The 14308-nt window shown below is 41.4% G+C and overlaps 2 protein-coding genes across 6 annotated transcripts; one reads left to right on the top strand and one right to left on the bottom strand.

The window, feature by feature from the left end:
* Positions 1-185: 185 nt before the first annotated feature.
* Positions 186-8160, bottom strand: MPHOSPH10 (M-phase phosphoprotein 10). 5 transcript variants are annotated; one of them, XM_026052738.1, is made up of 11 exons: positions 8116-8160; positions 5410-6079; positions 4390-4550; positions 3725-3899; positions 3394-3535; positions 2878-2945; positions 2042-2179; positions 1721-1831; positions 1394-1501; positions 631-861; positions 186-391 (listed from the first exon to the last, which is right to left on the bottom strand). In XM_026052738.1, exons 1-11 carry the CDS (start codon positions 8130-8132, stop codon positions 242-244), a joined length of 1971 nt encoding a protein of 656 aa, XP_025908523.1. In that variant the 5' UTR covers positions 8133-8160; the 3' UTR covers positions 186-241. The 5 variants fall into 5 exon arrangements, with proteins under 5 accessions (XP_025908523.1, XP_025908529.1, XP_025908543.1 ...); XM_026052744.1 differs by lacking the exon at positions 8116-8160 and adding an exon at positions 7440-7532; XM_026052758.1 differs by lacking the exon at positions 8116-8160 and adding an exon at positions 7358-7372.
* MCEE (methylmalonyl-CoA epimerase) lies at positions 7739-13984 on the top strand. Its single transcript, XM_026052772.1, has 3 exons — positions 7739-7785; positions 10897-11237; positions 13494-13984. Exons 1-3 carry the CDS (start codon positions 7755-7757, stop codon positions 13644-13646), a joined length of 525 nt encoding a protein of 174 aa, XP_025908557.1. The 5' UTR covers positions 7739-7754; the 3' UTR covers positions 13647-13984.
* The last annotated feature ends 324 nt before the right edge of the window (positions 13985-14308 follow it).

The following is a 14308-nucleotide window of genomic DNA, read 5'->3' as shown; positions in this document are numbered from 1 at the left end:
GCCCCGCGCGCTCAGGGGCACCCCGCTCACCTGCACCCCGCCGCCTGTCGGGCCAGGCTAGCGCAGCGCCGATAGCGCCGCGCAGGCAGCACTAGCAGATGGCGGAGCGAGCGATCRGGTGCGGGCGCCGCCGCGCTGCACCGCGGCTTGGAAGGTTACAGAAGATGGGCAAAAAACAGCCCAAATCGGTCCTAGAAATACTTTAATATGTACAAGATGCAGCATCTATAAAAAAGATAAATTACAATTTCAGTTTATGAGCAGAGACGTTGTGCTCTTTCTTCTGCTTCTTCTTTTGCTGGGTTGCATCCTTGATTTGCATTTTAACTTGGTCTTGCAGTTGGGAGAAGAAGGCCTGGGATGACTTCAACGCCTTGTCTTTACCTTCATCCTGCACACAGACAAAGCATTTGGCGTAAGAGGCAGTACCCAAAGAGGGGCATTAGACCTACTGCTTCCTTACATCTGCAAATACACTACTTAAGCACTGGGATTTTTGAGTAGATGGAGAAAGGTTAGGAGAAAGTTAYGCCAAAAGGAATGAGCAGAAAAATTCAAAATGTTATATTCTTTTTGATGTGGTTCCCTTCCCTCTCTCAAATTACATGAGAGTACACAGGACAGCCTTACCTTGAGCAGAGATGCTTTGCCTTCTTTAGTAAGCTGTTTTAATTTTGCTGCAGCAGCTTTTTTGCTGAGTTTTGTGCCCTGCTCTGGCTTCATCTTTTCCAGCAGCTTTTGACGCCTCTCTTTTTCCCTCAGCTTCATACGTTTACGAAGCTTTTTCTTTCTCCGCTCTCGTTTTTTGTCTGTGGGGGTCTTTTCTGCATCTGCTTTTACATCACCAGCTTTATTCTTTTCCTAAAGAAAYAAAAACTGTTTTGCTCTAGATCCATAAGGATACAAAAGGTTCACCTCACAGGATTCAAACGGGTCTTACCCTTCCCATCAGTTTSAACTGTTTACCCAGCCCGGTGTGATGCCATATTAAGGTAGAGCCCCAAAACAGCCAAAGTTGGAAAATGAGGTGTTGTATAATTGACCRAAGGCATGCTAATTACTCTTCCCCATTCTCATTTAGTTTTCCCTTTCCAAATACTCAACCACATTTTGAAGAAACTAACTACCTTGCATAAAAGGCAAGAAAAAATACTTGTTTAAAATTAAGAGCTGGTATGACCTGGCAGAATTAACTCTTTCCAGTGATGTGAAATAAATAAAATGCTGGGTAAGAAGGTCCACGGTAGGTCCTGGTGTGAGAAACCCAAGTGGAGTAAGGGGAAATTCTCCCTTAGCTCTGGCAAGCTGCACACTTTCCTATCCATAGCAGAGATCCTCTCTGGACCCTTAAATGTTTATTTTTTGTATTTTGTTCATTTGTTTGTTTGCTTACCTTGATCTCCTCTGGTGCTAAGAGAGCTGCATCACTAACAGCAACAGGTGCTACTTCCTCCATACTTAGAGCTGGAAGGTTGGAGACTACTTTAACTTCTGGCACAGGCTAGAAATAAGGAAACATACTCAGCGTGACATATACCATGTCATGGCAACTTACAGTTAACAGAAGAAACTAATAATACCTGATTTAGAGGTAATTATAGTACATTTCTTATGGAAAAAAAAAGCTCAATTACAGTATTTGCTATACTTTTCGATTCCCAAATATGTATAAAAGGATACAGCTTCAAAGAGGAAAAAATAATGAAACTTGCATACTCACTGGTTTGGGTATGAAGTGGAAATTACAAAGAGCGTCCAATTTTAAGAACAGTGAATCCATCATTTCCTGAATTTCTTTATGTTCAGGATTTTCTTCTTCTTCAGTCTTTTGCTGCATTAAGATAACATTATTACACCACCATTTGTAAGGTAATTTTAGTGTTAAAATACTTTAGAACAAAGCTAACCACCATGCAATATGCAATTCACGGCCATCTCACAGATGAACGCTCAGAGAAAGGATAAGCACTGCCATAAGGCTCAGATCAGAGTTAGCAGTGTTCAAACACAGGTGTTGTTTAGAGACCCGTTATTATGTTACCTGGTGAAGTTTCAAGTATTCTTGCTCATAGATCTCAGCAAGACTCAGTTTACTCTTTTCATGATCCAAGGTGATACGTTTCTTGTACTCAAAGGCCTCCTCTTTTGGTTTTTCTTTYGGTACGACATCATCCCATGCCTGAAAAAGTCATGAGCTAATGTCCAGATGCATATATAGAAAAATCAGCTGCTACAGTTAATTCAAAATTCACTTTCTATATCATGGTTCTGACACAATAACTAGGTCATGTGTGTGGCTCATTAGGCTTCACCCTCTCATCTGTAAATTGAAATAGAAGATTTATGCCTCAAGCTTTTGTGCTTACTTTCAGCAGGACTAGGGCAAAAATAGCAAGACAAATTACAAAAGAGTAATTTTTTTCAGTAATTTTCTTAGGAATTTTCCCCATACATGCAGYCATATCTTGTTTCCACTAACAATAAACCTCAATGACCCTTGTGATCTCATTTTTTAAAGAAAATTAAATAAACAATTTAATTATTATTCAGATGGTGAACATTAGAGAGCCATACAAGTATGGTCAGAGACAAATTTTACAGATTAGCAATATATTTCAAGTAAAATTTTTATAAATTTCATCTTTAAAATTATTTTTAAAAGCTTAACCTAGTACCACATATAAATAATACAGAGCAGATCAAGAATCTAAAGACATATTAAGTCAAATGAAGAGGAAAAACAAACAAACAAAGTTCCAGAAATAAATCAAAACAACTCTAAACACACTTTAAGAGCTTCAAAATTAGCCTTGGAATGTGCCTTTGTATTGAGTCTATGCTTAAAATAGCAATGAAGAAAAATAAGATAACGTTAACCTGATCCAATATTCGTTGCTTAATGATATCTTCAAGCTTGAGGGTAGTTTCTTCTGTGATCACAGGAGCTAAGAGCAGAGAAAGAGGAGTTTTAAGAAAGGGGTTTCTCCAGAAGGAAATTTCATGCAATACTTTTGTACTATCAGGAATAACAACAGAAAATAAAAACAAAGCCTTAATAAAATCATACCAATCAAAAATTATTAAACCAGAGGTAGGAAAGGAAGTTAYGTTTTTCCCACTTTCATCTCTCTCCAATGTGGAGAGAAAGATAATCACCTTACGTAAGACTTTAAATAATAAAAAGTGTCCACTGAATTGATGTACTTTTAAGATGAGCTAAAACTGAACCAATAGGACTTCCTATAATTTCCACAAGGAAAATGCACAGACTCAGAAATGCACTGAGAGGCTTAACTAGTGCTTACATTATCCTGCYGTATTTAACAAGCTCAGAGTGAAGAAAACCCAAAACGGCATGCCACACACTTCCTGAAAACCACTGTCACTATTTACCCATTCGGACTGCATGGTCAAAGAGCAACGTCTCCTCCAAAAGGCTGTTTTCAGGTCGTTTTTGTCCAGATACTTCTCCTTTAAGCTGCCACGGTTTCTCCTCTAACAATTCCTCTTCTAAACTTCTTATTTTTGCACTCATCTGAAAAACACAATTTCCTATAAATCTTAGATATGCAGAATGCACAAGTAAACTCCACACAATAAATTTTTACTTCAGGTACTTCTAGTTTTAAGAAGACAAAACTACTTAAGAAGCCACATTCTTCCTCCTATCTGCCAGAGTTGGAACAAACTACACAGTCATTAAAAAAAGTAATAAGCCAACTACCTTTTCCTGTCTCTTCTCAAAAGATGACTTTATTTCAGAGAGCTCAATACTCTTTTCTGACTGCATATCAATATTATCTTCTATTTCACTGTCATCCGGCAAACTAAAAGTCACTCTTTTGGAGGCTTCTTTACTTCTCATATTCTCTGTCAGTATCTCATCAACTTCCTCTGCCCTGTTAATATAAAAATAAGATAAATGTTAAAATGTTGCTACTATTTTAGCACGATGTTTTAGCCAGTAGGTATTTATATGCTACAGCTCAATTAACTTGAAGGTTCCAAAGGTTTTAAGAAATGCAATGCCTAAAGGCAGGGCGCTAGGGATATTTCTACATAAAACAGCTRTTTTCAATAACTGAAGTAATAGCTGTTAAATTCAGTCATCTCAACAGATGATATGAACCCCAAGAGATGACACCTAGAAGATAAGTAATTAAACTTTTAATTTTTTTGATTCAGAAGACAGCAGAATCCATGAACACTTCAGCGATAACAGAGCTTGGCAAATGCAATTATTTTAAACAAGATTTGAAGTGTATTCCTCCTACAGAATTACCAATACCAAAGGTAAACCTAGAATTTTCATTTTCTCGTTTATTTTCAAGACAGTGCCACACTTAAAATTACAAGGACCTTTTAACTGCAGTGAATGCACATACTCACTCGGACATGCTTTCCTCATTCTCGTTTCCAGCAGTGCTGTCTGCTTCCTCGTCYGCTTCCTCTTCTTGACCATTTTCAACAGCACTAGCTACCGAGCCGTCGTCGTCATCAACAGGATCAAAGAAATCTTTGTATGTCAAGTCTCTAGAACTTTTAACTGGCTAAGAAAGTGAGAAGCAAAAACACTTTTAGGCTGAGAAAAGGCACCCTGTCTTTTAAAATCTTTAACATCCAAAGAATAGTGTTACTTGTATAATTGAAATTACTGAAGAATTAACTTCTGGCAGAGTGTTAAAATAATCTCTTTTACAAGATATTCGACCACTTAAATTCACKTCTAATCTCAACAAATACCAAAGTGAAAGAAGGTATGTTTTACTAGCTATTTAACAGATGTACATATCTACACATGTAGGTAGACTTCATAGATGCACATATTCCTCAGTACTCTGGGCTCTGTTCTCACTTGTTCAGGTTTAAAGATTTACTTCTAGAAGCATGTATTTTTTTCTCCTTATTTCAAAATGTGTTTAACCTCAGGCAACATTAACTAAGACAAAAATTTACTTTTGAAGCAAGTACTCAGCAACATAAGTTAAAGCAGTGTTCCAATGCCATGTCCTTAAGAAAAGCCACCAAAACCCTTGTGCTCTGCAGCAGACACCTTAGTGACCTGTAATGGCCTGATGTCAACCTTCAGTGACACATTTTCCCCGATACCTATTCTGCAAGGTCACCTATTTCTACTCCACGGTCATACATCAGTATTCCTTTATTCATGCAGAAACCCAGCATCCATGCAGAGACTCACAAAGCAGGAGCACTCTCTTCTATAAYGCAATATTTAGAAGACATTTGTGTTTTTTAATCAAATTTAACTTAGTATTTTCTGCTTTGACTCYAATGATTTACAGTCATACTACAGGATGTCAGATCTTGATTTAAAGAAGCACAGAATTCAGAGACAGAATTCATATTCCTAACTCTTCAAGAAAAAAAAAAAATTGCTGTTATCCTTACTTTAAGGTCAGTGTTTTCCAATTCTTCTTCCTCCTCCTCATCTGAGAGAATGTCTTCAAAATAATTGATGTCTTCCTCCTCCTCTTCCTCTTCCTCCTCCTCCCCCTCATCTTCCTTCTCTACATCTTCCAAAAAAGCTTCCATCTCAGCTAGCTTGAAAAACTTGTCATCCACTACAGACCTTTTTTGTATTTTTTTCACAGTAGTTTTCTTGGTTATTTTAGTTTGTTGCTCTAGTTCTTCAATATCAAAGTCAATATCAGAATCCTCATCACTATATTTCTGCAGTTTGCTTTCTTTGGGTTTACTTTGCTTTTCTTTAGCCTTAGTTTTATCTTTTGTGTAAGCATCCTCTTTGGTTTCTACTTCCATTAGGTCTTCTTCCAGCTCTCCATCACTGCCAGCCTCCTCACCGGAGCTGTCCTCCTCTGGGTCCGAGAAAAGGCAAAGATCCTCATCACTGGCATCTCTGGCAATAGATTTCTTGAAGAAATCAAGAACTGCATTGTTTTGGAGCTCCAGTTGTTGCCAAATCTGTTCTTCATCAAAGTTTTCTATCACCAGTTCTTTCAGGGGACTCCCACGAACAACATTACTTCCCAGAGCTTTACTCAAATCATAGAGGGTCTTTGTTAATACTTTGAAGTCAGCAGCCAGTCCATCTTGCACACTGATGACACAAGAAAAATCAAAAGCTTTAGAAAATACTCAGCAGTTAGCAGGTCATTTTTATTTTCGATTTTGCACCACTTAAAACCTTTTAATCGTTTCACACCCTCTTCTAAGTTAGCCACATGGCCATGTTGCAGTTCTCTTCCTGCTTAGGTCTTTTGACTGCCCAAAGCACCACCCAAAGATTTTTGTTTTGGCTTAACTCATTACATACTTCTTAGAAATGTGTTGTTAAGCATTCCTAGAAATATACTGTAATTACTAAGCTTTAAAAGTTTCCTGTATTTTATATAGAGAGTGMTAGGTTAATGCATTATGCCACCGTTCTATAACCGCATTGAGCACAGTTAAGCACATTTAAGCACTCCGAAGGTGTCGGGGAACTAAACAGCCCAGCGCTAAACACCTCCCCTGGCCGAGGCCCCGGGCCTCGCACGGCGGCGGCTGCAGGAGCCCCGGTTTTTACACCGGGGTTTGTCTGGGCGGCCTCCCGCAGCTTCCCCACGCAGCCTCCCCCGCAGAAACGAGCCCGCGATCCCGGGAGCCACAACGCGGCGAGGGAAGCGGTGCCGCCGCCGCCCGCGGAGCCCCCGCACCTGAGGAAGCGCTCGGGCCTCGCGGCGGCGCCGCCCGCCACGCGCAGCCCCCGCTCCAGCGCCGCCACCGCCGCCATCTTCCCGCGCCGCCCCGCGTGCGGAGCCACGGCGCAGGCGCGCGGTGCCCGCCCCGCCCCCGCCGGTCCGCGCCGCGCGCGGACCGGGCGGCTCCCGCGGGACCCGCCCCGCCGTTCCGGGCAGGGGAGCTGGTTCCCTGCGGCCACATTTACCTCGGCCYTAATCTAAAAATCCTTCCGAGCCCTAACGTAAATAATGTAAATAATCCTTGGTCACTGCAGTGGGAGCGGGCAAGGCTGCGCTGCAGAATGGTCCCTTGGCGGGGGGGTGCTGGTCAGCACTGAGAGCAGCTCGACACAGAGGTGGGCGGCGGTGCCCCACTCCCCGCTGCCCTCCTGACCCGACCCGGTTATTTGGGAAGTTTTCAGCAGATTGAACAAAGCGCCCTGTGCTCAAAGCWGACAGTGCAGACCAGTTCGGACGGTCCCTGTCCCCTTGCACAGCATGGTGCCCACTGTCCGTCACATTCCCTGCCTCCATGGATGCCTGCGCAGAGCCGAGCTGTGCACCACRCACAGCGACGAGCTCCCCTCCGACCCACGGAAAAGCCTTTCCGAGCTCAGGAGGGGCTCTGCAGGGTCCCTGTGCCCTCCCACCCAAACCTGCTGTCTTGGGTCCGGCGCTGGCTGCCTCGGGCCCGCACTGGGCCCMGGCTCAGCCCGTGCTCTGCAGGGCAACAACCACCTGAGGCTTCCCAAACATCGGCCGGGCCTGGTGCTCAGAAACGCTCCGACCGCTCCTCCCGATGTGGGTTTTTGCAGTAAAAACGACCAGTCCCACTAAGAAACGGGCACCACCACGAGCTGTGTGCGCACAGGGCGCACTGAATCTGCGGCAACGCCCTGAACCCAGACAGGGCCTGTGCCCCACACACATCCCTGTCCCCACAGGGCCGCTCCTCCCCACGCTGCGCGGAGCAGCCGAGGCCGCTTCCCGGCTCCTGCTCCGCCCGCCGCGGGGCCGAACGGGCAGGGGGATGGGACGGGCGCCAGCGGCGACATGGCGGCCTCCTTGCGGCGCGCGGCGGCCGGTAACGCCGCGGGACGGGATGGGACGGGGGGGCAAGGGCAGAAGGAGCTGGGGAGCCGCGGATCCGGGGAGAACTGSGGGACACTCGGCGCCCGCGGCGCCCTGGGGAAGGGGGCAGGTTGGCGTAAGCGCAGCCGCGGGCAGGGCCTGCGCAGCYGCAGGACGAGCGGGATTCGGTGGCTCTGGAGCCGCCTGCTCCCCGGGAGCCCCCGCTCAGAGCGGGGCAGCAGGGCCTCCTCACCCCCACGGTGGGCATATGGTGCTCCCTCACCCCCACAGTGGGTGCATAGGGCCCCCTCACCCCCTTAGTGGGTGCATGGGGCCTCCTCACCCCCTCAGTGGGTGCATGGGGCTCCCTCACCCCGTGGTGGGCGCAGCGGTGCCCCACGGTCGCAGCCGCACGGCCTCCGTGTGGGAATGTCGCTAATCAGTCGGATTTGGCCGGYGTTCGACTTCTTCGCTGCGCAAACCAGCGCCCGCTGCAGCAAGAGGCCTAGGACAAGCAGCTGCAGGATGAGACACCTGTTTGGGGGGTATTTTACACTTGTTCTTCATGTAGCCTGTTACAGAATTCAGCTTCAACACGTGTTTAAATGCTGACGTGTGTCACACTAGTGACACAGATCARTTAAGCAGTAACAGAATGTCAGACAAAGAGATCAGTTTAAGACAATTCTTCAAATGAAGCTGCAGAAGGTACTTGCGGCAGCACCAGTGCAGTCAGGACGATGACCATCAGATAGGAGAACAGGGTCTGCTGAACCTTCTCCAAGCAACAAAACACATGGAGAAGTGGGATTTGGTTGTCAGTGGTTGAAAAATCACATCTTTACACCAGCCAGTGCTGAACATACCAGGAGAAACAATTGCCTGTGATCACAACCACCCATATCTCAAATGGCCTAATGAGAAGTCCTTATCTTTCAAAGGACTTTTCCCTTTTGGACAATATTGACGTCTTCTTCTCTAAGCAGAAAAGTTTCTCTGGCTTCAGCAAGAAGTGGTTCAGCTGTTAAGAAGTTACAACATGAAACGGGTGCTAATCTTACATAGAAAGAAAAGACTGTACAGCTTTTTCTTTCCTTTATCTTTCTTCTTTTTTTTTTTTTTTTTTAGTATGTGATTTACTCTGGCGATTTGGTCAAACTGAAGTCTAGTTAACTATCCAGGCCTCTATAACTCTGCCAACTAGTTACTGCATATCTCATTTTATACATTATAAAGCATTCCACAGGTTCATCAGGCTCAAACATTAGGACCCCCCATCACCTACCCATACAAACACACATAGGTCTTGCATCACAATACTCTGAATTTGCAGATTTTTGCTCAGTGCTCTGCCTATAAGAAAATGCTTAGAAATGTTTAGATTTAAGGGCTACATTCGTTTTCTTTGAAGAGGAATTGACAGATTTAGAGTCTTAAATTCCAGGGAAATCTCTTTTCAATGGAATTGAATACATTTTCTCTTTTCACCGGAATTTAGTTCTCAGTTTTCTGCAGAGAAGCTAGCTGAAGTTTTAAGCTACTGCTCTTACAGAGCACAAAGAGCCTGATAAATGTAAGCTATTATATTCTCAGTGCATTGAAAGGCATCTAGAATATCAGCACATCCTTGGCACAATCTCTTAGCAAAATGGCACATTTGTGAATTTAAAGCTAAGAATGCATCAAAGACTTCCAAAATGCTGAGATGCCTCCAGCTTGGCCTTGAGGCATTGGGAACTCTGACATGGCTTAAGGCAAACTGGCATGAAATTCAAACACTGCCTTCATGAATATATCCTTTCATCTATTTCTGGTGCTAGGAAAAACTGATAAAGCCACCGCTCTTCTCCTCACCTCCCACCCCWTTTCTCCAAATTCTAGTTTCTGACAGATTAATTTTCTTATAATGTATTCATTTATATTGACAGAGCTGTAATAATTAATCCTTATTTCATTTTTTTCTTTTTTTTTTAAATTAATGACCTTGAACTATTTATGCAAAACAACAAAATTTTTGACGCAGATAGTGCAAAGTTCAGTACTGTCTCCTCAGAGCCATCTGGGAAGAGTTCTATAAATATCTGTGGAGTTTTTCACAGCACTGAATTTTCCCATGACTTCTCCATCTCTGTCTGTCTAAATATGCATGTTAGCCCCCACGTTGTCTCATATGGACAGTCATTATTTTAGGTGTTTTTAAAATTATCTTATTACTTTACAAGCATCCAAATTATATTGTGTTTCTTTTGTAAATCACACTGACGTAGGTAGTGCTAGTTGCATAAAAGAAAGCAAAATAAGATTTTGATCTTTAAAAGATAATCTTCCAAGTGGTTATTGGTCAATTGGGCAGTTTATTATTAGCAGTGCTTAGAAGTGAAATATTTCTAAGCATTTTGAAACAGATCAATGAAACTAAGTATTACACCTTTTTTGCATGTGAGAACTAAGAGGAGCATATGACTTAATCAGGGCTGGAGGAAAGAGGGAGTATGAAATTAAATTAAACTCAGGATATTGGCATTCCTTAGGATTAAAACACAACATGGTATTTCTTTCTTTGCTGGAGGATGTAGAGTTCTAACAGCTGAGAGCTCAAGTTCTTTATCTTACTCCTGGAACTTGAAATATCAGGTAGTTTTGTYCAGGGCCTTGCTTGCATTTTGACTGTTTTTGGACATTTTTAGATGCTTAGGTAGAAAAACTCATTTTATTTGTATTTTATATGAAGTTCTGAGCAATTGGGAAGCAGCTTACAGATACAGCCTACCACCAACCACTACATTTGGTAATCAAYGCAGCCAACTAGGGACTCATTTCAGTTCCAAACCCATCAAGACTTACTATCATCATGTATTTCTATGTATTTTTTCATGTATTTTAACAAACAGACATGAGCACTCATATCAAATGTGTYTCCTTTTCTTAACTTACAAATAACTAGTGTCCAAAAAGGAAAATCTGTTGAGCTATTAGTACTACAGAGTAATTCGTCGTCTCATCTACCTTCAACTTTTGCACATAGAGTGTTAATGACATAGGAGTTACACAGGCCTGAATAAAAGGCAGAGGAGCAGACACACTTTTTCAAGAATGTTGTATCAGTGCTGTTCACTCTTTTCAGGGCTTCTTACCAGGTTGCAGACTTCAGCTCCCATCATACGAACTCTCTCAACGCCAAAGTCCGACTCTCAAAGCATCCCAAGCTCTTTGTGGAAACTGGGCCGACTTAACCACGTAGCAATAGCAGTGCCTGACCTGGAGAAGGCTCAGGCTTTGTATAAGGATGTGCTAGGCGCACGGGTGAGCGAGGCTGTTGCTCTTCCTGAACACGGTGTCTACACTGTTTTTGTGGAGCTGGGAAATACAAAACTGGAGCTTCTACATCCTCTAGGAGAAAAAAGTCCTATATCAAGCTTTCTGCAAAAAAACAAGACAGGAGGAATGCATCATATATGCATTGAGGTATTTTAATACAATATATCATATGAGAAAAATAAAAACACTTTTGCAGTTAGATTCAGCAGATCAGAATTTAACCATGCTGATGCTGTGTCTTTGCAGCTATTCAATGAGAAGCAAATTAATTCAGTTTAAATTGACACTAAACTTAGGAACTTCTGTTATAGAAATCTGAAAGACCTCAGCTGATCTTGRCAAACAGGGATGGGGAAGAAAAGTACTTAATTATAGGTGCAAAAGGAGGAAGATGTAGGCATTTTACATAAATAAATAAGAGGTCACAGCTCCCTTGAAGAGATTCAAGTGTAGATAATAGCTTCTAGAGGTGCTTTACCATGTATTTATTATCAGCTGAGATTTTTCTATGAAGATCTCCTTTTAGTATGAGACATGATTTATCTTGTTGATGACAAACCAAAGATGAATATCAAAAGAAATCATGCTGTTAATTCGGAAAATTGAGAATGGGATGTGCTAATTATACCGTGGTGTGCAGTGTAGAAGTGCTGTGTTGAATATACAGATGTGTGTGTGTGTGTGTGTGTGTGTGTGTGTGTGTGTGTGTGTATGTTTTCACCTTGAAAATCGGTGCAAAATATTTATTTATGCATTCATGCACACACACACACACGCACACACACACACACACTCACATATATTCAGTAGATCAAAGGAGCCAGGAGCCATAATCTGGCCAAAATGGTTTCCAGAAAAACTACACAAATCCTCAGTGTAAATTTCTCATCTGAAATTTTAATATTTTGCTGAAATCTCTTTCTGTGAACAATTTTGTTACAAGAGGCTAAATTCTCCACAGTGAGGAGGAAGTCTGACAAGTTTGTCAAAATGCTTTTTTCACTTCCTTCTGTCTTATTATTCAAAATAAACATTTAAATGTGTTGATGGATTGGGAATTTGTTACAACAAGCACCTTCAGCATAATTTCTAATGAGCTATAATTGAAATCAATACTTGCAATGGAAAGCACACTGGACCTTTGGTAGGGTAAGAGAGAAACCTGAGCCTAGTGCTCTTTTAACATGGATGCACCCCCAGACTTTCCACTCTTTCCTCTCATGGTTTCCTTGGGGACACACTAATTCACTCCAGCTGAGCCCTTCTCTGCAGGACAGCGGTAGCAGCTGCAATAGCTTTTCTGCTTCAGGAATAACCTGGACGGGGTTATAGCACATATTATACTTGCTGTCTTCTTTTAGATTAACACCTGACAGTCATTTTATTTTTTAGCCAACTGGTGTTTTTATGCAGGAAGAACAGTAGTGAGTTCAGCATCTTTATGTACAAACCTCTGCTGAGAATGAGTAGAAAATAACTGAAGATGTTGCTCTGATTTAAAGCATTTCCCTCTTCTGTAGAATGGCATCATACAAGTTTATTCATTGAGTTACAGCCAGACATGTCAATCTTGAAAAACAGCAACACTATTATTTTAACTCTAGATCTGTTTTAAGTATTGACTGTTGGCTCTACTAAACTGAATATTGTTTTTATCATTTTAAAGGATGGATATATTTAAGATTTGGGAAAATGCAAACTTCTGTTGCTGACATGACATCAGCCTTAAGATGATACTATATACCATAAACAGGCTTTTCTTAATTATTTTTTTCTAGAGGAAACAACTCTGAAATTTTATGTCAAATGCTGTTGTTATAATTAAATCCAACAGGAAAATTAGGTYATATTTGGGGAATTTTCTGGTAGTTTTACAATGTTTCTTAGGAAACTTAATTAAGCTCCCTACTTGGGAGGAAGATAAATAAATAAATATAAAAGGCATTTTCCTTTTACCTTCTGCCCATTGTTCTCCCTCTTCACCAGCACCTAATGAGTCATGCTCTGACAACAGGTAGATGGGAAGGCATTCTTTGGATAATGGTATTTTGAAAGCAGTATGAGTGTCATAATAATAGCAACTAATAGCAAAAGAGTTAAGATAGACTGTACACAACAACAACAAAAAAAGACTTTGTGCATGAGTGAATTCCATTTAATAAACCATTAAATCTAACACAATCTGCTTAACTTTTCTTTTATAAAGCAATCTTATCATAAATTGAAATTTCTGTAGGATTTTTGAGTCTAGATTTCTCTGATTTTTAGAATTTATTTTTAGAATTATATTAGAATTTATAAATAATATTCTAGTAAGGCATTATACTATCGCTCCTAAATGTAAAATATACATAATACATTGTAGAGTTTCAAATTATATAAACTGTATTTTTCTTTTATAAGGTTGATGACATAAAAGCAGCTGTGACAGAACTGAAGGAAAAAAAGATCCGAGTATTGAGTGAAGAGCCAAAAATAGGTGCACATGGCAAACCTGTGATCTTTCTTCACCCTAAAGATTGCCACGGAGTCCTTGTGGAACTTGAGCAAGCTTGACTTGTAATATTCATATAGTAACACAATAAACGAATTGTGAAGTTACTGAAATGGGGCTGGGAAAAATGCTGCATTATTCAATCTTTACAGATTTGCTGTACTTCCTGGTGATTCTTAYAGTTCCTATAGCACTGAAATAGGGCTAGAGTTTTTTGCTAATATGATTTACAAAACTACTCTATTTTCTTCATTTCTTGATTTCTCTGTGATTCTAAAAATGGATACATGATCCAAACTACATATGTAAGACTATAATTTATGTTCCATTGTCACATGTTTGCAGCATGGTTTTACCTCTGTAGCCAGAGAAACTGTACAGTTTCTAGGTCATTCTACTTTATTTTGTTCTATAATTCAGAACAGGGATCCACTTGCCAATGGCAACAATACAGTTGAGACACTCCCTTAGACATAGGAGAAAAAGGGACATGGCCATTTCTGTTTTCACCATTCACTATTGATGATTTGCACTGATTGCCTGGGTCACACAATAAAAAATCCTTGTTATTGTATGGCTGTCTTCAGTCACTAACCTTTTCCCTGGCATAATGATTACTGCCAAGGAAGTCACCACGCATAAATCATCATTTACTTGTTTTATGAGCTCTGTGTATAAGCAGTAGGAAGAAAGCTGTCTGAAAAAAATGGTTTAACCAAAATAT

This window comes from Nothoprocta perdicaria, unplaced genomic scaffold, assembly GCF_003342845.1.
Source record: "Nothoprocta perdicaria isolate Ctin4 unplaced genomic scaffold, notPer1 scaffold_113, whole genome shotgun sequence".
In the NCBI taxonomy this organism is placed as follows: domain Eukaryota; kingdom Metazoa; phylum Chordata; class Aves; order Tinamiformes; family Tinamidae; genus Nothoprocta; species Nothoprocta perdicaria.
The sequence above is the reverse complement of the archived record's forward strand: the minus strand, read 5'-3'. Positions and strand labels throughout refer to the sequence as shown.